The 26785-nt window shown below is 38.5% G+C and overlaps 2 protein-coding genes across 4 annotated transcripts in view; one reads left to right on the forward strand and one right to left on the reverse strand.

Annotated features, from left to right (window-relative positions):
* The window catches only part of SPAG1 (sperm associated antigen 1), a 146334-nt gene that overhangs the window by 97798 nt on the left and 21751 nt on the right, over window positions 1-26785 (forward strand). For all 3 annotated transcript variants that reach the window (XM_037802947.1, XM_037802946.1, XM_037802945.1), the window contains 2 exons: window positions 21488-21877; window positions 22269-22368. In XM_037802947.1, the coding sequence (XP_037658875.1) occupies window positions 21488-21877; window positions 22269-22368 (490 nt within the window). The remainder of the gene's footprint in view (window positions 1-21487; window positions 21878-22268; window positions 22369-26785) is intronic.
* Window positions 26044-26785, reverse strand: part of RNF19A (ring finger protein 19A, RBR E3 ubiquitin protein ligase) — a 157616-nt gene continuing 156874 nt past the window's right edge. Inside the window, exon 11 of the mRNA XM_037802955.1 lies at window positions 26044-26509. Within this exon, the coding sequence (XP_037658883.1) occupies window positions 26133-26509 (377 nt within the window). The 3' untranslated portion in view covers window positions 26044-26132. The remainder of the gene's footprint in view (window positions 26510-26785) is intronic.

Consider the following 26785-nt stretch of genomic DNA (forward strand, 5'->3'; position numbering starts at 1 on the left):
TTTGTTTGTCTGTGAAAAATTTAAGCTCCCCCTCAAATTTGAAGGACAGCTTTGCTGGATAAAGTATTCTTGGTTGGAAACTTTTCTCACTCAGAATTTTTAATATGTCGTGCCACTGCCTTCTCACCTCCATAGTGGCTGCTGAGTAGTCACTACTTAGTCTTATGCTGTTTTCTTTGTATGTGGTGAATTGCTTTTCTCTTGCTGCTTTCAGAACTTGCTCCTTCTTTTCTGTATTTGACAGTGTGATCAGAATATGTCTCAGAGTGGGTTTATTTGGATTTATTCTATTTGGAGTTTGCTGGGCATTTATGATTTGTGTATTTATGGTGTTTAGAAGATTTGGGAAGTTTTCCCCAACAATTTCTTTGAGTACTCTTCCTAGACCTTTACCCTTTTCTTCCCCTTCTGGATCACCAATGAGTCTTACATTTGGATGTTTTATATTATCTATCATATCCCTGAGGTCCATTTTGATTTTTTTGATTTTTTTCCCCATTTTTTCTTTTGTGCTTTCATTTTCCATTCTGTCATCGTCCAGGTCACTGATTCATTGTTCAACTTCCTCTAGTCTTGTACTATGATTATCCAGAATCTTTTTAATTTGGTCAACATTTTCTTTAATTTCCATAAGATCATCTATTTTTTTATTTAGTCTTGCAGTGTCTTCTTTATACTCTTCTGGGGTCTTCTTCATGTCCTTTATATCCCGTGCCATGGTCTCGTCGTTCATCTTTAGTTCTTTGATTAGTTGCTCTAGGTACTGTATCTCCTCTGATTTTTGATTTGGGTACTTGGGCTTGAGTTATCCATATCGTCTGTTTTTTTCATATACTTTAAAATTTTCTGTTGTTTTTGGCCTCTTGGCATTTGCTTAACTTGATAGGGTTCTTTGAGGATTTGTAGACCAATTGAAATCCTTATCTCTAATTTGTCTGATCTACACCTTCGTGGAGTACACTTTCTCTAGGTAACCAGCGGGTGGCATCCATGAGCCACCTATTCCCCTCAAGCCAGTTCTCCTCTGCTTTGCCTTTGTGGTGAGTGGGGGAGTGAGTCTTTTTTTTTTTTTTTTTTTAATCTTCATTTTATTGAGATATATTCACATACCACGCAGTCATACAAAACAAATCGTACTTTCGATTGTTTACAGTACCATTACATAGTGGTACATTCATCACCCAAATCAATCCCTGACACCTTCATTAGCACACACACAAAAATAACAAGAATAATAATTAGAGTGAAAAAGAGCAATTGAAGTAAAAAAGAACACTGGGTACCTTTGTCTGTTTGTTTCCTTCCCCTATTTTTCTACTCATCCATCCATAAACTAGACAAAGTGGAGTGTGGTCCTTATGACTTTCCCAATCCCATTGTCACCCCTCATAAGCTACATTTTTATACAACTGTCTTCGAGATTCATGGGTTCTGGGTTGTAGTTTGATAGTTTCAGGTATCCACCACCAGCTACCCCAATTCTTTAGAACCTAAAAAGGGTTGTCTAAAGTGTGCATAAGAGTGCCCACCAGAGTGACCTCTCGGCTCCTTTTGGAATCTCTCTGCCACTGAAGCTTATTTCATTTCCTTTCACATCCCCCTTTTGGTCAAGAAGATGTTCTCCGTCCCACGATGCCAGGTCTGCATTCCTCACCGGGAGTCATATTCCACGTTGCCAGGGAGATTCACTCCCCTGGGTGTCTGATCCCACGTAGTGGGGAGGGCAGTGATTTCACCTTTCAAGTTGGCTTAGCTAGAGAGACAGGGCCACATCTGAGCAACAAAGAGGCATTCGGGAGGAGGCTCTTAGGCACAATTATAGGGAGGCCTAGCCTCTCCTTTGCAGCAACCGTCTTCCCAAGGGTAAAACCTGTGGTAGAGGGCTCCACCCATCAAACCACCAGTCCCCTATGTCTGTGGTCATGTTAGCAACCATGGAGGTGGGGTAGGCGAATACCCCTGCATTCTCCACAGGCTCCTCAAGGGTGCACTACATCTTTTTTTTTTCCTTGTTTTTCTTTTTTTTTTTTTTTTTTAACTTTCCCTTCTTTTTTAAATCAACTGTATGAAAAAAAAGTTAAAAAGAAAACAAACATACAATAAAAGAACATTTCAAAGAGACCATAACAAGGGAGTAAGAAAAAGACAACTAACCTAAGATAACTGCTTAACTTCCAACATGTTCCTACTTTACCCCAAGAAAGTTACCTAATATAGCAACAATTCTGTGAACTTGCTCCTACTATATCCATCAGAAATTAACAGACCATAGTCATTCCTGGGCATCCCCAGAACGTTAAATAGCTTATCTGTTCTTCTTAGATTATTGTTCCCCCTTCCTTAATTGCTCTCTATTGCTAGTTCCCCTATATTCTACATTATAAACCATTTGTTTTACATTTTTCAAAGTTCACATTAGTGCTAGCATATAATATTTCTCTTTTTGTGCCTGGCTTATTTCGCTCAGCATTATGTCTTCAAGCTTCATCCATGTTGTCATATGTTTCATGAGATCATTCCTTCTTACTGCCGCGTAGTATTCCATCGTGTGTATATACCACATTTTATTTATCCACTCATATGTTGAAGGACATTCGGGTTGTTTCCATCTCTTGGCAATTGTGAATAATGCTGCTATGAACATTGGTGTGCAGATATCTGTTCGTGTCACTGCTTTCCGATCTTCCGGGTATATACCGAGAAGTGCAATCGCTGGATTGAATGGTAACTATATATCTAGTTTTCTAAGGAACTGCCAGACTGACTTCCAGAGTGGCTGAACCATTATACAGTCCCACCAACAATGAATAAGAGTTCCAATTTTTCCACATCCCCTCCAGCATTTATAGTTTCCTGTTTGTTTAATGGCAGCCATTCTAACCGGTGTTAGATGGTATCTCATTGTGGTCTTAATTTGCATCTCTCTAATAGCTAGTGAAGCTGAACATTTTTTCATGTGTTTCTTGGCCATTTGTATTTCCTCTTCAGAGAACTGTCTTTTCATATCTTTTGCCCATTTTATAATTGGGCCGACTGTACTATTGTCATTGAGTTGTAGGATTTCTTTATATATGCAAGATATCAGTCTTTTGTCAGATATATGGTTTCCAAAATTTTTTTCCCATTGAGTTGGCTGCCTCTTTACCTTTTTGAGAAATTCCTTTGAGGTACAGAAACTTCTAAGCTTGAGGAGTTCCCATTTATCTATTTTCTCTTTTGTTGCTTGTGCTTTGGGTGTAAAGTCTAGGAAGTGGCCGCCTAATACAAGGTCTTGAAGATGTTTTCCTACATTATCTTCTAGGAGTTTTATGGTACTTTCTTTTATATTGAGATCTTTGGTCCATTTTGAGTTAATTTTTGTGTAGGGGGTGAGGTAGGGGTCCTCTTTCATTCTTTTGGATATGGATATCCAACTCTCCCAGCCCCATTTGTTGAACAGACCATTATGGCTCAGTTCAGTGACTTTGGGGGCCTTATCAAAGATCAGTCGGCCATAGATCTGAGGGTCTATCTCTGAATTCTCAATTCGATTCCATTGATCTATATGTCTATCTTTGTGCCAGTACCATGCTGTTTTGGCAACTGTGGCTTTATAATAAGCTTCAAAGTCAGGGAGTGTAAGTCCTCCCACTTCGTTTTTCTTTTTTAGAGTGTCTTTAGCAGTTCAAGGCATCTTCCCTTTCCAAATAAATTTGATAACTAGCTTTTCCAAGTCTGCAAAGTAGGTTGTTGGAATTTTGATTGGGATTGCATTGAATCTGTAGATGAGTTTGGGTACAATTGACATCTTAATGACATTTAGTCTTCCTATCCATGAACATGGAATATTTTTCCATCTTTTAAGGTCCCCTTCTATTTCTTTTAGTAGAGTTATGTAGTTTTCTTTGTATAGGTCTTTTACATCTTTGGTTAAGTTTATTCCTAGGTACTTGATTTTTTTAGTTGCTATTGAAAATGGTATCTTTTTCTTGAGTGTCTCTTCAGTTTGTTCATTTCTAGCATATAGAAACATCACTGACTTATGTGCATTAATCTTGTATCCTGCTACTTTGCTAAATTTGTTTATTACCTCTAGTAGCTGTATCGTCGATTTCTCAGGGTTTTCTAGATATAAGATCATATCATCTGCAAACAATTACAGTTTTACTTCTTCTTTTCCAATTTGGATGCCTTTTATTTCTTTGTCTTGCCGGATTGCCCTGGCTAGCACTTCCAGCACAATGTTGAATAACAGTGGTGACAGCGGGCATCCTTGTCTTGTTCCTGATCTTAGAGGGAAGGCTTTCAGTCTCTCACCATTGAGTACTATGCTGGCTGTGGGTTTTTCATATATGCTCTTTATCATGTTGAGGAAGTTGCCTTCAATTCCTACGTTTTGAAGTGTTTTTATCAAAAACGGATGTTGGATTTTGTCAAATGCTTTTTCAGCATCTCTTCAGATGATCAATTGATTTTTCCCTTTTGACTTGTTAATGTGTTGTAATACATTGATTGATTTTCTTATGTTGAACCATCCTTGCATGCCTGGAATAAACCCCACTTGGTCATGGTGTATGATTTTTTTAATGTGTCTTTGGATTCGATTTGCAAGTATTTTGTTGAGGATTTTTGTATCTATATTCATTAGGGAGATTGGCCGGTAGTTTTCCTTTTTTGTAGCATCTTTGCCTGGTTTTGGTATTAGATTGATGTTAGCTTCATAAAATGAGTTAGGTAGTGTTCCATTTTCTTCAATGTTTTGAAAGAGTTTGAGTAAGATTGGTGTCAGTTCTTTCTGGAAAGTTTGGTAGAATTCCCCTGTGAAGCCATCTGGCCCTGGGCATTTATTTGTGGGAAGATTTTTGATGACTGATTGGATCTCTTTGCTTGTGATGGGTTGGTTGAGGTCTTCTATTTCTTCTCTGGTCAGTCTAGGTTGTTCATATGTTTCCAGGAAATTTTCCATTTCCTCTACATTATCCAGTTTGTTGCCATACAGTTGTTCATAGTATCCTCTTATAAGTTTTTTAATTTCTTCAGGATCTGCAGTTATGTCACCTTTTTCATTCATTATTTTGTTTCTATGGGTCTTCTCTCTTTTTGATTTTGTCAGTCTAGCTAGGGGCTTGTCAATCTTGTTGATCTTCTCAAAGAACCAACTTTTGGTGATATTTATCCTCTCTATTGTTTTTTTGTTCTCTATGTCATTTATTTCTGCTTTAATCCTTGTGATTTCTTTTCTTCTACTTGGTTTAGGATTGGTTTGCTGTTCATTTTCTAGCTTCTTCAGTTGATCCATTAGTTCTTTGATTTTGGCTCTTTCTTCCTTTTTAATATATGCGTTTAGTGCTATAAATTTCCCCCTTAGCACTGCTTTTGCTGCATCCCATAGGTTTTGGTATGTTGTGTTCTCATTTTCATTCGTCTCTATATATTTAGCAATTTCTCTTGCTATTTCTTCTTTAACCCACTGATTGTTTAGGAGTGTGTTGTTTAACCTCCAGGTATTTGTGAATTTTCTATGTCTCTGATGGTTATTGACTTCTAATTGTATTCCATTGTGGTCAGAGAATGTGCTTTGAATAATTTCAATCTTTTTAAATTTATTGAGGCTTGTTTTATGTCCCAGCATATGATCTATTCTGGAGAAAGTTCCATGAGCACTAGAAAAGTATGTGTATCCTGGTGATTTGGGATGTAATGTCCTGTATATGTCTGTTAAATGTAATTCATTTATCAGATTGTTTAGGTTTTCAATTTCCTTATTGGTCTTCTGTCTGGTTGATCTATCTATAGGAGAGAGTGATGTGTTGAAGTCTCCCATAATTATTGTGGAAACATCAATTGCTTCCTTTAGTTTTGCCAGTGTTTCTCTCATGTATTTTGTGGCACCTTGATTGGGTGCATAGACATTTACGATTGTTATTTCTTCTTGCTGAATTGCCCCTGTTATTAGTATGTAGTGGCCTTCTTTGTCTCTCAAAACATCCCTGCATTTGAAGTCTATTTTATCTGAGATTAATATTGCTACACCTGCTTTCTTTTGGCTGTTGCTTGCATGAAATATTTTTTTCCATCCTTTCACTTTCAGTTTCTTTGTGTCCCTGTGTCTAAGATGAGTCTCTTTTATGCAACATATTGATGGTTCATTTTTTTTGATCCATTCTGCGAATCTATATCTTTTAATTCAGGAGTTTAATCCATTTACATTCAACGTTATAACCGTGAAGGCATTTCTTGAATCAGCCATCTTATCCTTTGGTTTATGTTTGTCATATATACTTTCCCCCTCTATTAATATCCTTTATTGTACCCATACCGAATCTCTTTAGTACTGAACCTTTCTCCAAGTCTCTCTGTCCTTTCTTTGTTTCTCTGTCTGTAGGGCTCCCTTTAGTATCTCCAGTAGGGCAGGTCTCTTGTTAGCAAATTCTCTCAGCATTTGTTTGTCTGTGAAAAATTTAAGCTCTCCCTAAAATTTGAAGGAGAGCTTTGCTGGATAAAGTATTCTTGGCTGGAAATTTTTCTCACTCAGTATTTTAAATATATCGTGCCACTGCCTTCTTGCCTCCATGGTGGCTGCTGAGTAGTCACTACTTAGTCTTATGTTGTTTCCTTTGTATGTGGTGAATTGCTTTTCTCTTGCTGCTTTCAGAACTTGCTCCTTCTCTTCTGTGTTTAACAGTGTGATCAGTATATGTCTCAGAGTGGGTTTATTTGGATTTATTCTATTTGGGGTTCGCTGAGCGTTTATGATTTGTGTATTTATGTTGTTTAGAAGATTTGGGAAGTTTTCCCCAACAATTTCTTTGAATACTCTTCCTAGACCTTTACCCTTTTCTTCCCCTTCTGGGACACCAATGAGTCTTATAATTGGACGTTTCATATTATCTATCATATCCCTGAGGTCCGTTTCAATTTTTTCAGTTTTTTTCCCCATTCTTTCTTTTATGCTTTCATTTTCCATTCTGTCATCTTCGAGGTCACTGATTCGTTGTTCAACTTCCTCTAGTCTTGTACTATGAGTGTCCAGAATCTTTTTAATTTGGTCAACAGTTTCTTTAATTTCCATAAGATCATCCATTTTTTTATTTAGTCTTGCAGTGTCTTCTTTATGCTCTTCTAGGGTCTTCTTGATTTCCTTTGTCTCCCGTACTATGGTCTCATTGTTCATCTTTAGTTCTTTGAGTAGCTGCTCTCGGTGCTGTGTCTCTTGTGGTCTTTTGATTTGGGTGCTTGGGCTTGGGTTATCCATATCGTCTGGTTTTTTCATATGCTTTATAATTTTCTGTTGTTTTTGGCCTCGTGGCATTTGCTGAACTTGATAGGGTTCTTTTAGGATTTGTAGACCAATTGAAGTCCTTATCTCTAATTTATCAGATCTACAGCTTCGTGGAGTACACTTTCTCTAACTAACCAGCAGGTGGCATCCACGAGCCACCTGTTCTCCACAAGGTATTTCTCCCCTGCTTAGCCTTTTTGGTGAGTGGGGGAGTGAGTCTTGTGGGGTCCAATTGATGTACCAAGCTTGCGTGTGTAGTTGGTGTTGCCTGCCCTGTGTATGGGGCGTGTTTCTGGGCAGTCGGCGGGGGCGGGGGGGGGTGGCTCTAACAATCAAATCTCCCTGGTGATCCTAGAGTTTTAAAGCTGCTGCAATAGTCTAATCCTTCAGTTCAGTCCTGCCACAGTTTGTCTCTGCCACTGACCCACAAGTCCTTGGTATTGGCGTATGGCTCCTGAGACTTGCAAGTGGGCCCCTCTTCCAGGCCGTGCACCCCGGGTCCTCTTTTGAGGGATGACTGTGCTATGTCACAGGTGAGTGCCGTCCCCCCAGGGCAGTTCTGGGCTGCTGGGCTGTGTAGGGAGGCTCCCAGTCTGAGATTTCGCTGATCTCAGCAGTTCTACGTTTTCATGAGTGTTGTATGAAGTATGCCCAAAGTCAGATTGCTCTGTGGTGTCCAGTCCACGCAGTTCCTGGCTTTCTACCTACTTTCCTGGAGGAGTAACTTCACTAAAGAAAATGGCCGATGGCGTCTGTAACACCTCTGTCAGCTGGGAAGGCATGTGGCTGGCGTCTGCTGGTGCTTTGCTCCCACGTTGTGTTTCAAAGGGACTTTCTTCACAATGTGTCTGGGCATCTGCCTTCGTTCCTCTCTTAGCTTCTCCGGGCAAAATATGGGCTTAATCTCTTAGCTTAGCATCTCCAAACATCCTTCTGTTTGCATCTCCAAGCATCTGTAAGCATCTCAACTATCAGCAAGCATTATGGGGGAGTGAGTCTTGTGGGGTCCAATTGGTGTACCAAGCTTGCGTGTGTAGTTGGTATTGCCCGCCCTGTATATGGGGCATGTGTCTGGGAGGTCAGGGAGTGGGGGCGGCTCTAAGAATCAAATCTCCCTGGTGTTCCTGGAGTTTTAAAGCTTCTGCAATAGTCTAATCTTTCCGTTCTGTCCTGCCACAGTTTGTCTCTGCCACTGACCCACAAGTCCTTGGTATGGCTCCTGAGACTTGCGAGTGGGCCCCTCTTCCAGGCCGTGCACTCCCTGGTCCTCTGTTGAGGGATGACTGTGCTATGTCACAGGTGAGTGCCGTCCCCCCGGGGCGGTTCTGGGCTACAGGGCTGTATAGGGAGGCGCCCAGTCTGCTGAGTGGACACACCCCTTTTCTTGAGAAGTTGTGGTGTTTAGTGAATTTTCTCAGCCACTGGATTATTGCCTTTTGTCTCAGAGCTCTCTTAGTTCTGCTCTTGTCTTGACCTGCCAAAATTGCAAGTCTTTGAGGCTTTCTGTATTGGGCTTCTTAGAGTAATTGTTTTAGAAAAAGAAAAAAAATAGGGCCCTCCTTGCAGATCTAATGGGTTATTGAAATGCTAAGAGGCAAAGCAATTAGGGCCTTTAAGGAAAAGTCCAGGGGGCAGAGAGGTCAGTTTTTCTTCAGGATTTGCATATGAGCCTCAGGGCCTGAGCTCTGCCCTTCCCCTTTCTATGTTCACCAGAACTCCAAAAAGCGTCCACTTTTCTTTTGGGCTTTTCTTGCTGTTTCTTGTTATTCCTATCTCCTCTCTGCTGGGCTGGCTGCTCTCAGATTCTCTGGCGTCTGGTCTCAGTCTATCTATGATTGGAGTTTGGATCAGTAGAATGAGTTTCCGATAAGAGCTGCCACTGCAGTTCTCCCTTCTCCCTCCCAGCGCTGATGGCCCCTCCTACCACGGGACTGAGCCTGGCAGGGAGGGGCGCAGGTCCCCTGGCCGCAAAAACTTACAGATTTCACTGATCTCAGCAGTTTGACGTGCTCATGGGTGTTGTATGAAGTATGCCCAAAGTCAAATTGCTCTGTGGTGTCCAGTCCACGCAGTTCTGGCTTTCTACCTTCTTTCCTGGAGGAGTAACTAAAACATACACCTCACCAATCCTCCATCTTGCCCCCCTTTATCCTTTCGTATAAAGAAGATCTGCTGGAGATGAATTCTCTTAATTCATTTAAAATGTCTTTATTTCATCTTTACTTACGAAGTATGTTTTTGCTGGATGTTGAATTTTGGTTGACAGTTCTTTCCTTTCAGCACTTTTCAAATGATGTGGTGCTGCCATTCAAATTGTTGTTCCTCAGTGTATGATGCATCGTTTTGCCATAGCTGCCTCCAAGGTTTTTTCTTTGTCTTTATTTTTTAGCAGGTTGATTATGATTTGTCCAGATGTAGAGTCTTTGAATTTATCCTCTTTGGTGTATGCTTTCTTTCCTTTTTTTTTTTTTAATGCAACTTTCTTGAGATATAGTCACATGCCATACAGTCCATCCAAAGTATACGATCAGTGGCTTTTAGTATAAGCACAGAGTTGTACACTCATCACCACAATCAATTTTAGAACATTTCTGAAAGAAAAACCCCATACCCCTTATCCTCTATCCTTCCCCAACCCTACATAACCACTAATCTAATTCTGTCTCTATAGATTTATTTATATTTACGTTTTATACAAATGGAATCATACCATATGTAGTACTTTATATTTGGTTTCTTTCACTTAGCATAATGTTTAAAAAAATTTTTTTTAATTAGAGAAGTTGCACATTTATTTAAAGGTCATGTAAAAAATACAGCCCCCATATACCCCCCTATTGTTGACTATTGGTGTGATTATGCTGAGTTCTTGAATCTATAAGTTTATTTCTTTCACCAAATTTAGGAAATTTTCAGCCATTATTACTTCAAAAATTTTTAATGGGCCACAGGATTCCTCCTCTCCTACTGAGATTCATTTGACACAATTATTAGACATTTTAATTATTGTTTCACAAGTCCTTGAGGCTTTGTTCACTTTTTTTCAATCTTCTCTATTGTTCAGACTGAATAATTTCCATTTTTCTATCTTTAAGTTGATTGATTTTTTTCTTTATTATCTCATTCTGCTATTAAACCCCTCAAGTGGATTTTTAATTTTACGTATTATATTTTTCCATTCTAAAATTTTCATTTGTTCTTTTTTGTATCTTATATTTCTCTGCAATGCTTTCTATCTTTCTATTCATTTCAAAAATATTTGCCCTTATTTCTTGGAACCACTTTAAAGTTTTTGTCTGAGAATTCATAACCCCTGCCTTATTTGGGGTTTGGCATTTGTTGATTGTCTTTTCTCTTGTGAGATGTTGAGATTTTCTTAGTTTCTCATATGCCAACTCATTTTGGATTTCATCCTGAGCATTCTGAATATTATATTATGTGACTTTCGGTTCTTGCTTAAATCCTGTAGAGAATGTTGATTTTAGCAGGCAGTCTAGTTAGCTTTAGGCAATAATTTCTTACCTGACTTCTGTAGACTGTGGTTCCAATGTCAGTTCAGTTTTCAAAGACTTTACATTGCTATTTGGATCTGTCCCACTTGTGTGCTATCCAGTCTGAGTCTTGGGCAATCATCTTTGCCTGTAATTTAGTTCTCAAAGCTTGTAGTATGATATTTAGGGTCAGATCTATGCATATTGGTCTCCTGAGGGTAAGCCCAAGAATTTGTATACAATTTTATGCAATTGTTTTCTTGAGCTTCTTCCTTTCCACAATTCTTCCACCACTTTTGGGCTCCCAGAGGTTTCTCTGCCTCTTCCTCTGACAAGAAATCCAAGCTTTTATTTCCCCCATTCTATTGCCTACAACTGTGTCTGATCAAGAATCCAGCAGGGAGCGGACAGAGAAAGAGAAAGGCAGCAGGGACTCCCCTGACATTCTTTTCCTTGTCCTCATATCGCTGCTCCATGGGCTGAGTCCCAGGGTTTTAGTTGTATAATTGGAGAGACAGGATGGAGAGTGTTTGCTTCGTCTTGACCGGAACTGCCCTTCTCACTACCATTTTTTTTTTTTTTTAATGATTAGCACATTTGAAGAACTATGGAAGTGTTTTACATAGATTAACTTATTTAATTCTCAAGGAAGCTATAACCATCCATACTTTTATGCATTAGACAATGGAGGCTCAAAAAGGTTAAGTTATTTCCCACATTTGTATAGGTTTTAAGTCCCATGACTGGGATATGGACCCAAATCTATATGACTCCAAAGTCTATCTCTCTCTCTTTTTTTAACAATCCGAAAGTCTTTTATTTATTTATTGGTCTCCTCTGTTATGCTCTGAATTCATGAAGAATAGGTTCTAGCTGCTCAGACACCTTTTCATTGATTCTGAGAAAGTGTGATCCTCTGGGTGGGGCAGGCTTGTGCTTCAATTGAAACCAGGTCCCTTCCTCTTTGGCTTCCTTGTTTTTCTGATCATTTTCCTTTTATGTGTTTCAGGAGGCCATCTTGGCTCTTAGTTTAATATGCTCAATATATATATTGTCTCTAGGAAGAATCATGCCCTTAACTTATTGGTTTACAACAATGCCAGGGCATTCTGGGTGACATTATCGACTCTTTCAGCTTTGCTATGGTTACATTTGTGGGACATTCCTTTTTGAATGGTGCCCATTCCCTTGATGTCTAAAGTATCACCTTTCTTGTAGATTTGCATATATGTGGCCAAAAGAACAACTGCTTGCTTTCTAAAAGGCCTAGAAAACATCTAGCAGGTAGGTGCCTCTCCTCTTTGCCTTTATATTTGTCATTTTGGCCATTATGCAAGATGGTAGTTCTGACCAAAAGCCAAAGTTTGTCTCTTAGGGGTGATGATCACATACCAATTAAGAAAGTATAGATTCTATAAAACCCGGGCTGAACATCAGTAGGTTATGCTGTCAAAGAAACAAGTATAATTCAGTGTTTATGCTCTTTTGTGCTCACCGTTGTTGTAACAAGAACGCTTCTCAGAGGCTGAAATTATGTTTTGGGGCAGTTGAAGACTAGTGTTATCATTTTTGGAACTAAAAGGCCCTTCCTCACAAATAGAGATAATTAGGAAAGGGCTAATCAAGAAAAAGTCAGTAATGATGCCTCCAAGATTAGAAATCTCGGATTGTTGTAGTCTAATATAATTTAACAGATTGATGAAATGTTACTCTCTGAGTTAGATGGTTATTCCTAAGGTCAGTGTCATACAAAAGCAGTATTCCCATGCACATCTTCAAACAGCCAGAACTTTTAACAGAACCACTTCTAATCCTGTCATTCAGACCCCCAATAATTATTTTGTAGGTTAGGGAAGATATAAAATGTATAAGATTCAGAAGACAAAAAGTGTCTTTATAGAACATAAATTTTAAGACCAGCAAGTTCCCTTTTATCAGGAAAACAAATGAAGATGGGGGTGGGGGTAAATATCTGGAAACCCACAGTCATCCTTTTAAGATGAACTGAAATCAGTTTAGCTTATACTGACCTCTGCCAAGTTACCTTGTCAAAAAGAGTGTAAAAAAGAGGCCCTAGAGCCTTGAAGTTAGGGGGAAAAATGCAGGATACTTTTAGAATACTGGTAAAGCCCAGGAGGGAGGTTATCAAGTTGGAATCTTTGCATTTGATTCCTATCTCACCACATTCCAAGAAAGAATTCTTAGTCATTATGGGGTATGTTCCGGGGAGCCCTGAGGACCATAGCAAAATGCAGCAATTAATGTTTTGTAATCCCAGCTGATATGCTTTCACAGCTGCTCCTCTGCTGGCTCCCACTCAGGGTGGCCTAGCCCACTTCATCCGGACTGAGGTATAACTTAACCAACAGATTTAATTTAAATAGCTGACAATTATTGAGTACCTACTCTGTGTCAGGTACCAAGTTCAGAAAATTGATAGGCTTTCTTCTCCTGTCCTTTTAAGGACTAGTATAAAGGAATGTCTACCTGTGACCAGGATGATTAGATCTGGGGATTTGAGTTGCTGGGCCTTCTCTTGGAAGCTCCCCATCTATCTGGGTTTCCCTCCTTATTAGAAGTCATTGGAAGAAGTGGCCGTCATCATACACCTGTAGCAGTCAGAGACTTTGGTATTTATTCCATCCATCTTATTACAGTAAAAAGCAATCAGAGAAAGAAAGCATCCCACCTCCCTTGTAGTGCTGTTGCTTATTTCCACCTTAAAAATGAAATATAAGAAAATTAAACAGTCACTTACAGGCAGTAGAATAATATATAGAGAAATATTTATCTTGTTATAGAAATGGCTGCGGTCAGGGGGTGTGGGTCAGAATAAGAGGACAGATTACTGAATTAAAACCATGGACAGTCACAGAGAAGAAGGTGAATGAGTTTTATTATATAACATGAAAAACCTCCATATGTCAGCCATCATAAATAAAATTAAAAGGCAAATGACATATGAGTGAAATGGCAGGAGGTTGATAATCTTGTCATGTGAGGAGATTTTACAAAACAAAAAGATGAAGGGTCCAGTGGAAAAATGGGCAAAGCATAAGAAGAAATATAAATTATCAATAAATATTTTTATTGTGAATTACAAAAATACAAATTGAAATTGAAATAAATTTTTCACCTATCAAACTGGGTAAAATGGAAGAAAAAAGAGTTCCCTTTGTTGGCAAAGGTGAGGTGGAAAAGCATTCTTTTTTTATTAAGATGTAATTCGTATCTTTTCAAGTGTATAATTCAGTAGTTTTTAGTATAGTCACAATTTAGTATATTCATTTCACCATTGAGTAATTCCAGAATATTTTCATTACCTCAAAAAGAAACTTTGTATCCATTAGTAGTCACTCTCCATTCACTCCTCCACCCAGTCCCAGACAACAACTCATCTACTTCCTGTCTCTATGGATTTGCCTATTCTAGACATTTCATATAAGTGGAGTTATACAATGTATTAGGGTTCTGCAGAGAATATATGTTAAGAGATTTATTATAAGGAATTGGCACTCGCAGCTATAGGGGCTGGCAAGTCCAAACTGTGTAGGGCAGGCCACAGACTGTAAACTGATAAAGTTGATGTTGAACTCCTTAGTGCAAATTACCCAGAGGAAGCTGACTGAGACTGATTCTAAATTTTAGCAGAGACAATATTGAAGGTGAGGTAGAAATTATTCTTCTGACCTCTGAAACCATCAGTTCTGGCTTTTTAAACCTCCAGTGGATGAGATTACCCACATTGCTGAGGGCAGTCTCCATTGTTGAATATAAATGTGATCAACTGATTGTAGATGCAAATCCCATCCATGAAATATCTTTCACATAACAAGTAGGCCAGTGTTTGACCAAACAATTAGAAACCATAACCTAGCCGAATTGACACATGAAATTAACTGTCATATACCATACGTGGCCTTTGTGTCTGGCTTCTTTCATTTAGTCAATGTTTTCAAAGTTCATCCGTATTGTAACATGTATTAATACTTCCTTCCTTTTTATGGCTAAATATATTCTATTATATGGATATACCACATTTTGTTTATCCATTCGACAGGTGATGGACATTTGGGTTTTTCCATTTTTTGGTTATTTTTGAATAAAAAAAAGGAATCATGGACATATGTTTTCAGTTCTTTTGTGTATATACCTTGGCGTAGAATTGGTGGGTCATATGGTAACTCTATGTTTAACATTTTGAGGAACTGCAAACTGTTCCTCTTGACATTCCCACCAGCAATATATGAGGGTTCCAGTTTCTCTACATCCTCACTTACACGTATTATTGCCCGTCTTTTTGATTATAGCCATACTAGTGGGTGTGACATGGTATCTTGTTATGGTTTTAATTTGCATTTTTTAATGTCTAATGATGTAGAACATTGTTTCATGTGCTTATTAGACATTTGTATATTGTCTTTGGACAAATGTCTGTTCAAATTCATTGCCCATTTTTTAAAAACTGGGTTGTCTTTATTGTTGAGTTGAAAGAGTTCTTTTTGTATTCTGGGTAGTAGAAATCTTATGATTTCATAAATATTTTCTCTCATTCTGTAGTTGGTCTTTCTGTTTCCTGATAGTGTCTTTTGAGCACAAACATTTTTATTTTTGATGAAGTTCAGTTTATCTATTTTTCCTTTTGAAGCCATTGCCCAATCCTAGGTCATAAAGATTTATTCTTACATTTTCTTCTAAGAGTTTAATAGGTTTAGTTCTTACATTAGGTCTTTGAATTAATTTTTGTGTATGGTGTAAGGTAGGTTCCAAATTTATTCTCTTGCTCGTGGATAGCCAGTTGTCCCAGCACCATTTGTTCAAAAGATTTCTTTCCTTATTGAATTGCCTTGGCACCTTTGTTGAAAATCCATTGACTGTAAATGTGGGGGTTTATTTCTAGAATCTGGATTCTAGTCCATTCCGCTGATCTGTATGTCTATCTGTATGCCAGTACCACACAGTCTTGATTATTGTAGCTTTATAGAAAGTTTTGAAACAGGGAAATGTGAGTCCTCCAAATTTATTGTTCTTTTTCATGATTGTCTTAGATATTCAGGGACCCTTGAATTTCCATATGAATTTTAGGATCAGCTTGTCACTTTCTGCAATTAGGCCAGCTGGGACTGTGTTGACTCTGTAGATGAATTTGGGAAGTATTGCCATCTTATTAATACCAAGTTTTCCAATCCAAATAAGCATTCTTATACATCTCTGGTGGGAGTATAAATTGTCACAGCTTTTTGGAAAGGTGATTCACCAGTAATTGAGTACTTTATGCTTAAAAATGCTCATAATGTGTACCTAAGTAATTTGCTTTCTAGGAATTTACCCCAGAAAATAGAGAGATCATCTTATATTCAAGAATATTTATCCCAGCATTATTTATAATAGTGAAATAGTGGCAATATCTTACAATCGAACAATAGAAAAATGACTAAATAAATTATAGTATATCATAGGATGGTAGGCTGTGCAGTTATTAAATATAATGATATTAGAATATGCTCATAAAATTTAAGCTAAATTGCATATTGAATCTGATCTTAATTTTATTAAAATACTTGTGTATAAAAGTACATGAAAGAAATACACTTCAATGTATTAACAGTGTTAAAACAGTGGATCTTTAAATTTTCTTTATATTTTCCTATTTCCTATTTTTTTTTAATTAGAAAACACTATTTAAAAAATACTTCTAAGAGGAAACATCAACACAAAGTATTAAAATGCATCAACAATTACCTGGAACCATTGGCATACATTTTTTAGGAAAAAAATTTTCTCAAAATCTTTGAGGACTTTTCCAGTCCTGAGGAAAGAACATGGAGAGAATGAAAAACAACTAAAAGAATAAAGTATTTTGAAAATAAGTACAATTAGTTAACTGTATGCCAAAATAATAACTACTGATTACTTTCGGCCAAGCCTTTACTTATTCAATCCTCAGAACAATAAACTAAAATAGACTTACACTAAACTTTCTTCAGAAGGCCTTAATTTTCCTATATTACAGATAAAAAAACTGTACTGATGCTTTCTGAGGGTAAGGACTGCATACAGTCTTTCGTATTATTCTCTCTATTTTTGTATGCTTAAAATTTTCCATAATAAAAAGGCCAAAAGCCCAAACCAACCAACCATCTTTTTTTTTTTCTTGTTTGCTGGTTGTTTTTTTTTTTTTCCTTCAACCGTCTTAATTTCCAGGGCCAGGGGGCTGTCACTGGACACTTAATGCTGCTATTTAATGTGTATGGAATGCTTACTGTGTGCCAGGTACTTTGCTAATTGTGTCGTAGATATCACCTACATTATGATACAGGCATCACTATCAGCTTTATTTTATAGATCAGGACTCAGGCATGCAAAGGATAAATACCAGGCTCAGTTCTCCACTTATGAGTCATCTAGGATTGGAACTCAGGCAGAGAGCATAACTCCTGAGCTGTACACTCCTAAGTCAGCCAGAAATACTTGCTTGAAAGGTGTGTGTGTGTGTGTGTGTGTTAACTTTAAATTACCACCTACTTTTAAAAAATTCTCATCAGGAAGAAAGATTTATCTATTTTCTCTTACATCCATTGGGTCAGAGAGATTCTCTTTTCTCCTTGAAACACTCTTTCCTCTTGGTGTCTGAGGCAGTAAGTCATCCTGATCTTCCTGTCATTTCTAGGCACCCCCCCATCTCCCTGGAGATTCTTCTTCCTAGGATCATCCTTTAAATGTAAATATTCCCAGGGATCCTTTGGAGGCTCTGTGTGACCCATCCACTCCTATTATGTTAATGAACCTTTGTGTGCTCACAACTCCCAAATCAGTGTCTCTTGGTCAGGCTACTCCCTGCCTGGGAAGTCCCACAGACTGACAGGGTCTTTTTAACGTTCCAGCTTCTCTTACCTCCCCAGAGACTGCTGGAGTTGTTCAGGGACAGTTCAATCCTAGGGAAAGGGCTAAGGCTTTGCATTTAGTTCAAATCCCAGTTATGCTGGTTTCTAGCTCTCTGTGCTTCTTTCCTGTGTCTCAGTTGCCTCACTTGTAAAATGGGGATAGTAATATTTGGTACAAGGATTAATGATAATGGAAAATGATAACGTATGTAAAGGGCCTAACCCATATTATGTGCTAAAGGAACTGCAGCTATCTATTAGTAATAGTATAGGTCAGACATGAGGGGATGTGATACAAGGAGAAGGAAAAGATCCATTGTTTCTGCTGACACTGATTTGTGCTTCCATCGTTTCTGTGTTGGGTTGGGATTTGAGTAGCAGATGCCAGATGAATACTGAAGACTTGCTCTAATAATCCTACTGGGTCCAAACTGGGGATTTATCTCTTCAGCAAGATTTTTTTATTGTTTTAATAATTAAACTCCTTTTGGTTGATCCAAATTGAATGGCTCATAGAGTCAAGTATAGAAGTCTTTATTAGTATGTTTTTAATACTCAGTGCTTGCCTTAAGAGGATCGTTCACTGATGTTCATTTAGATATTTGTGGTTTTCTAGTTCCTCTGTCTTTGTGCTTCAAATCCTGACTTTATCATTCATGAAACTAGATGGAAGATATATCCTTTAGAAATCAGATTAATATTTGTTACAAGAGAGAGCTTAAAAGTCTATTTTAAGTGCTTTTTACCAGTGATTTGAAAAGATTAATTGTTCTGTTTTAAATATTGATGATACCCATCAAAGAAATATTTATACATCGGTTTCATATAAAAAACAGTAGATGTTGTTTCAACATACTGTAATTGAAAGGAGGAATTTCAGTGTGTGTGTGTGAGAGAGAGAGAGAGTGAGTGTGTGTTTTAAGGTCAGAATAGGTTTTTTTAACAAGTTGGTCAGTAGAAAATGGATATCAAGGTTTGAAGAAATAGAGCATGGACAGCCTTATTGTGATTGAAATGCTTGTAGGTTCTGTGCCAGTTTTCTACCACTGTGTACTTTGTTGCTGTTTAAAACTGTATCAACTCTGACAGAAAAATAAATTATTTATGATTTTAATTTTCTCATTTGTTTCTTTAAATTAGATCTCTTTGACTCACTTGTTTTGTCTGGAGACTATGCAGTGGGTTTTTTATGTAAGTTATTCCAGTATAAGCAGACTATATTTGTATTCTAGGACTTTTATCAAAATTCTCTTGCCATGCTCAAGTTAATTAGAATTTACGGTTCAGTAATCAGCATGTTACATAGGCTGTTTGTTACAGAATTCTTTCTCTGAAAATGAAGTCCATGAGGCTATTATCAAGATGACTGAATTAGATAAATGAATTGAAAAGACAGAATTGTACTGAACCCAACCTCTTGTAGATATATTATCTCATTTGAAATAAGCTCAATTGACATTAAGAAATAATTTGTCTTACCAACCCATCTTCTGTTGTCTTATTCTCCTTTTAATGGAAACTAAAATTGCAATTTTAATTAGCAGAATTTCCTCTAGGACTTCCTTCCTGGAGACTAGTACATTTGCAAGGTTTAATTGTTTTAGAACAGTCCTATTTCATAAAAGTATTTAATTGGTGGTGACAAAAGTTACATTACTTTTTCGGTACTTAGTAAGAAGAATAACTTTACTAGTAGCTTTCTACCAAATATGACATTCCCATATAGAATATATGTTCTAAAACTGAAATTTTTATTTTATTAAAATGTATTATACCATGCCATAAAATTCCAGAAGCAAAATATTACTAAGGAAAGAGCAGGGTAATTATTGATAAACATTTACAAATACTTACGTGTACTAATTGAGAATTAAATTGTTTGTAGTATTCTTTAGAGTTGTGGTAGCACTTGTTTTTGGTTTTACTTTTAACTTTTTAAAAGAATTTTCAGTCATACGTCAGAGTGGAGAGAATGGTATAACGAGCCTCCATGTAACAGTTACCCAGCTCATCCCCTTAGCAACTCATGGCCAATCTTGTTTCGTCAACACACCCACCCACAAGTTGAAGCAATCAGTATCTCATTTAATCCCTAAGTATTTCAATAAGGGTCTCTAAAAGATAAGTACTGTTTAAAAAACAGCTTAGATGATCTTCAAGGACTCTTTCTGTTCCTGAAATACCTTCTTTTCAATGTTAACATTGAATTAGAAACCATCCTCAGAATCTGGATGTATAAATCATTGCCTTTTCTTTCAGTTTTAAAAATCATATAGGGTTAAATAATTAAAACAATTGACAGAAATACATTACAACAGAAAGTATACATTCTCCATAATTTCGTCCCTTAAAGGTAACAATATTAAAGGTTTGGTACATTTCTTCCAACTTGATTTTCCCACACATAAGCCAGCATATATTATTGTTTTGTGTTTTTTTTAAACCAAAAATGTAATTATACTACTACCTGTACTGTTTTACCATTTTTGGGGGATGGGTGGGGGTGTTTGTTTTTAAAACTCAGAATTATCTTGAATCCCTTCTATTCCTTCGTAGTATTTCTAATTTTTAACTATTGCAAGAATAAAGTTTTCATGAACTGACAGGTTCTCTTTGTATGGTTGTTGGGGTATTTCTACAAATTAATTTCTAATATGCTAGGTATAAGGTACATATAGTTGAAAAAAGTGTCTTCCCAAAAGGTATACCCTTGCCAACACCAGATTATTAACCTTGTTAAATTTTTGCAATTCTGTAAGCTTTTAAAAATAGTCTCTTGGAATTTAATTTGTATTACATTTGATTTGTTTTAATGTTGCACATCACTTCACATCAATATTTTTTATGTAAAATGCCTTTTAATGTCCTTTGTCCATTTTTCTATTGCAATGTTTGTCATGTGAGAGAGAGGAAAAATATACATATAATGTATGGCTCTATAGATGCACATATTAATTCTTTGTCCCTTTTATAATGTTGCAAATATTGTCTCTTCATTATGCTTTAAACTTGCCTGTGTTGTCTTTCACTGTATTAAAGATTAAAGACTTTATATAGTAAAAGAAAAAAAAACAGTAGATGTAATAATCAATTATTAAACCTATAATTAATACCTCAAATCTCTCAGTCAAGATCAAAGGAATTTTAAAGTTTGAATAAGGCATTTAAAAGGGAAATTTACTATGTCTTTTTATAAGTTCCACTCTAAGCTTTAAATTAGGTGCCTAGTTTATGTGAATTTCTTCTTTGCTAAATCCACTTTTAAATGGGAACGTAAAACACCATTTTGGAAAAAAAAAAAAAAAAAGCACTTTCGACTGTACTTTTTATTTCTAAAAGAGCTCTTTCTCCCAGCTCTCTTATATAAGGGACAGGTACCCTGAGTGCAATTATTGGTTCCTTCAAGTTCTGGGTCACTTTATTTATTCATTCATTCACTCACAAATTGTAGAAAGAAAGAAAAGAACATAATTTTGTTCTTTCATTCCCTAGAATCCTAGAGAATGATTTCGAAATGCCGGTTTTCATGCCCCAAGTGCTTCAGCATTTAAAGAGTTAAATATGGGGCTGGTCTCAGGTCGTAGTCCTAGAACTGTGTCCACGGAAGACACAGGGGCTCGGGAGGACCCTGACTCGGACTCGGCGCTCAGTCACTCTGGACTGGCGTCCCCCGGGGAGGTGCCGGAAACTGCACGGCTCCACCCCAGGGGGCGGCGCCCTCCCCGGCTTCCCGGGCGAAACCGCCGCTGCGACCCGCGGGCCGCGCCTTGGCCGCCGAGCACCCCCGCGGCCTCCGCGGTAGTTTGTCCTGATGATGCAAACACTCACTTTCCGCATCCTCTTCCCCACAGAGGCCGCCGAGCCGGCCGGAGCCAGGTGCGCTGACGAGCCGCGGCGCCATGGGCAAATCCAGAAGAAGCTCTCGGGCAAAGGGGAGGGCGGCCAGCGCCGGGAGAGGGGTGCGCCGCGGCGGGAGCGGACGCGGGGGTCTGGTGCGGACAAGCTGGGCCGGCCGTGCGCCCCGGCCACTGCGGGCGGCGCCAACGGGTACCCGGGCGCCGGGCGGGGCGCTGCGGACCCTGCTGCGGCCGAAACGCCCCCCGAGCCCGCCGCGTCCGCGCCTTCTGCCTCGGTCGCCCCGGCCGGCCTGAAGAGCCAGGGCAACGAGCTGTTTAAAAACGGGCAGTTTTCGGAGGCGGCTTTCAAGTACTCGGCGGCGATAGCACAGCTGGAGCCTGCAGGTAAGCTGAGCTCTGCGATTTATCAAAACACCCCTCCACCCCCTGGCCGCGGTCCACGGGACTTAAAAGCCACCGCAGGAGAGGGGCCGGCCACCTCCTGAATGACAGGAGCTCTGTGAATTCCTTCCTGGTTACTAAGGGCCGTGCGTGACCTGACCGACGGGAGCAATACCGTGGAATGTGTTGCATGTGCCGGGTGAGGCACGTTTGCCTCTGTTCTTGATGGGCTGTCCCTCTCGGTGGCCAGTGCGGGGACCGACTTGGCTTCCTAGAGCTCTGCTTTGTTAGCAGTCTGTAGGACTGCAGTGCCACCGGAGACCTCAGTCTTTTAATTCTGGTGAACTGTGATTTTCTAATGATTTTAACCCTATTTAATTAAATGTGATTTTAGGAAGTGAAAGTGCGGATGATCTAAGTATCTTATATTCAAATAGAGCAGCATGTTACCTGAAAGAAGGAAACTGCAGCGGCTGCATTCAGGATTGTAACAGGTAAACTTTGCGTTTTCAGGTTTGTCAAGGGATTTCTATAATTTCAATATGATAAATGCAATATTTAATATGCTGCTAAAATTTTCTGCATAAAGGTCTAATTTTTTTAAACAGCTTTAAGGTAGGTTAACTGATTAACATTTGAAGACAGTTATAAAAGGATTCTGTAAGCTAATTTTCATTTTCACTGTTGCACCCTATTCATGCTCTTTTTATATCACTCTTAGGCTACTGGAGAAGGCTTCCTCCATTCCACTGTGGCATCAAAATAACTTTTCCTGAAGCATCACTTTGCTCAGACTGTTTTCAGACAGGCATTCCATGGCTCAGTATTGTCTTTCAGATAATCATACTCCTCTGTTATCACTTGCCTGCAAAACAAGCTTTCTGCTCCCATTGGGTACACTGGCCCAGTTCCTTACACTCACTCTACCCCAGTCTTGACATCTTTGCCCAGGTGGTCCTTACTGTCTTGAATATCTTGTGTACATCTTAACTTCTGAAATTTCTGCTCAGCTTCCACCTCCTCTCCACTTCCTTGCTTGCCCCAGCCTGAGAAAGCTCCCAGTCTTCTGCTTGTCTGTTAACACCTGCACTAGCACTCTGTCACACCTGTAGGGACTTGCGTCATCCACGGCTCTGGATTTTAAAGTTCTCAAGGACAGAGAACATGTTGTATACAGTTTTGTATCCCTCAAAGCACTATACCCACCTGCCAGACAATAAGTTACATACTGGGATAGATGAATATATTTACATTAATAAAAACATTAATAAAAAGTACTTTTTTCTTTTACCATTAAGAATAAGCCTGTTCTAGGAACCTTTTGCCAAGAAGCTACTATTAGTGCATCTAAAAAATGGGATGTCGTGTTCTGATTTGACAGACAGTCCTGGTTTATTCTTGTTATCCAGTGTAATTATCAATATCACCCTTTTCACTCTCAGAAGTCCTGGTTTGGACAATATATTATGTGGCTACCCTGTTTATGAAGTGAGCAATTTATTACTTTTTTTATTGGCAGCTTCAGGTTATTGATATGGGTACAAGCTTGTTAATATCTGTGCCTACAGCATAAAAAAAGAGGCCTGGAGACACTTGGATTTGTGCCAGTTTTACATATTCAAATTTAAAATATGACTTTTTTATATTTGGCTTGACTTTAGACCCCATCCACTGTTGTGCTGGCTCACACTAGCTCACTGTTACCATTTCAGGCTTTTGTGAGTTGGTGGATGTCAAATTGGTAGCTTGGGGGAGTGAATGCCATGAAAATTGACAAACATGATAGTCTTGGCTCTTTTTTGTTTTTTTCTTTTCCTGGAGAGCTGGTTGTTAAACATTTACCGCTATCTGTAACAACCCACAAGACCATGTGCATTTGCAGGACACGAGGCACTTGTGATATGCAGCCAGGAACCTTTTCAGCACAAGTATCTGTGTTCATCACCCTTCAGACTTGTCTGAGGTCTTTTGCAGTGAGAGAATTCCAGACTCTTAAGTTAGTTGAATTAAGGCTGCTGCAAAACAGTGAACTAACTTTATCTTTAAATGAGTACATTTAAGAAGGCAGACATTGACTGGCTAAGCTTTGCTGTGTTTCAGTGCAGACTCAGGAGGGAGATAAAGGTGGGCTCTATCCATGGTGTCCAGTGAGGCTAGAATGGGGGCTTGTCCTAGGGGAAAATGAGAGAGGGCCCGCAGTGGAGGGAGGTGAGGGTTGGTTTAGGTAAGGCATCCTTAGATAAGAGCTGGGTTCTGGGCCAAGGAATCGGGCTTTGCTGGTCAGGGCTGACCCCCATAGGGACCGACCTACTTAGGTGTTTTCTTTGATCGCCAGCATAGGAGTCATAGAATAAGGGGCAAGGAGCTGATACCTAGTAGGGGGTGATTTTTCTCCAGAGCAGTGAATCTCAAACTTGTTTAAATGCCAGAGAAGCCAAACTTTCTTTAATGGCGTGCTTTTAAGAACATGTTGAAATATGGATGTATTTAAATCTTTCTGCTAAGAATAACATTAGCAGAAAATATTTTCTCTTCATTTAAAAAAGATTGCATACATTTTAAAGGAAGTCTATAGTTTAGCTTATCGTTTGGTTCTTTTTGCTCCTTGGAGAGTTGTTTTATGTTCCACAAACCCTTTTTATCAGGCAAGTGGTGGCAGGGGTCAAACATTTAAAAAGAAAAACTCATGGGCAAAACTTAAAATAAGGGACAGGGGGAGTCTTTTACCTATGAAAATAACTTTCTATGCATTTTGGGAAAAGACTACTATTTGATTTTGAAAAAATTCTTATTGTAGTGACATATACATAACTTAAAATTTACCATTTCAACCATTTTCAAGTGTACAAATTCAGGAGCATTGAGTACTTTCACAATGTTGTGTGATTATTATCACTATTTCTAGAACTTTTCATCATCCCAAACGGAAACTCTGTACCCTTGAAGCAATACCTCAGCATCCTCCCTTCTCCCCAACTCTGGGAACCTCTGTTCTACTTTCGGTCTCTATGAATTTACCTATTCTTGATATCTCATCTAAGTGAACTCATACAGTATTTGTCCTTTTTTGTGTCTGTTATTTCACCTAGCTAGTGTTTTAAATGATTTTAAATGTCTGAACTCCTGGGGCCCACTCAAAGGTGCATCAGTGTTTCCTTGGGCATGTTTTGGGAATTACTGTTCCTGGTATTTGTGGAGGATGCTTAAGGGATGCTTAAGGGATTCCAGGCTCTGCCCCTTTCCTCACTGCAGAATCTTCATGTTTCAATTTTAGGCTTTAAGGTGAAACATGAAGAGGGGTTATGGTGCCTGAACAAAAGCTTGAAAACCATTATTCTAGAAATTACTGTTTATTTCATAATTTTTATCTGCAAAAACATCTTTACTTTTCCCATTCTCTTGGAGAGCATTTCTTAGTCATCTAAGCCTTACCAAATATCTTTTGTTGCCTTTTCATTTGAGGATATTTGGACAGACTAAGTACAAATGAATGACGCCTAGTAATTCTCTTCTTTTACTTATCTTTGCTACTCTCGGAGAGACTTGAAATTAGAAGACCCTTTATGGTCTTAATGGTATTAACCTTGAATAGATAGTGTGTTTTATAAGCTATGGTTTAAAAGTTTTCTGTTTGTTTTTATGAATGGATTTCCCCCACTACCCCCTTTTTTTTTTCCTTAATGGTGTTTCCATTCATAAGCTTGAATTCATTTTCAGATTGTAGTTCAAAGGGGAAAAACCTCACATTTTCTAGGTTGGGAGGTGCTGAAAATTCAATGCATCTTCTCACTCAGCTTGAGATTCCAAGGCTGACTCTGGTCCATCTCAATTGGATAAATGGCACTCTGGGCTTTGGAAGTCTGCTGTGAAGTGGAGGTCATTAGGTGGTTGTGAGAGGGACATGTATTTAGAATCTATAATGTAGTTAATATCCCCTAAGCATTAAACTAAGCTAGATTTAAGGCAGTGGCATTGGTGATAGATCCTGATGCCCAAGGATCTGTTTAACAATGTATAAGTATTTTTACTTGATTTTAATGTTTTTTTTAAGTAACTTGTACCAATTACAAAAGCAGTGCTTACTCGTAGAAAAATGTAAAAACACACAGTACAGCACAAAGAAGATAATTAGAATCACCCACAAGCCTAACAACTAGGCAGTGCGAAATTGGTTGTTTATTAGAGAAATGATGCTAATTAGATTTAGCAACATTTCTAGAACAGCTTCTATGGTACAGAAGAAACAAATGTCTCCCAGTTATTTTACATGCAGTGGTTTTGTATGTGTTTGTGGTAGAAAGAGTGCAGACACTGAAGGTTCTTTCAGCAGGTGTTTGTTGAGTACGTTTCGTGGCCCAGGTGTTGATCTCGGCACTGGGATTATGGAAGTCCTCAAAACAGAGACTGGACTTGCCTTCCTACAGCTTAAATTCAAAAGGACTGACACCTGGGCAGATTGTGCCCTGTGTCTCTCAGTTTCCTCACCTGCAAAATGAACATGTTGATATTTACCTTGCAGGTTTGCTGTGAGATTAGATGAGAAGGTAAGCAGGGGCTTGCACATGGGAGGCACTCCAACATGGTTTCCTCCTTGCCACGGCATGGTAGGCAGGAATAGACAATGGATTTCTAAGACTGTTGGGAAAAAAACAAGTTAAGCAAAGCAGCCGTCACTTATGCTTTCCCTGAAGCAAGTTAAATTTTTGATACATAATCTACTGGCAGCAAAAGAGTTAACAAAAAGAACAAACCTACAGTCACCAGTGTAGACAGTCTGATGCAGATATTGGTTGGTAGATTATAGAAAGTAGGCTCTTTATAGGATCTCTACATAGGGTACTTGTTTATAGCTTTAGTTCATTGTGTTAAAGCTGAGAGTACGATGGTTTTCTTTCAAAAATACAATCTTTT

This window comes from Choloepus didactylus, chromosome 14, assembly GCF_015220235.1.
Source record: "Choloepus didactylus isolate mChoDid1 chromosome 14, mChoDid1.pri, whole genome shotgun sequence".
In the NCBI taxonomy this organism is placed as follows: Eukaryota; Metazoa; Chordata; class Mammalia; order Pilosa; family Megalonychidae; genus Choloepus; species Choloepus didactylus.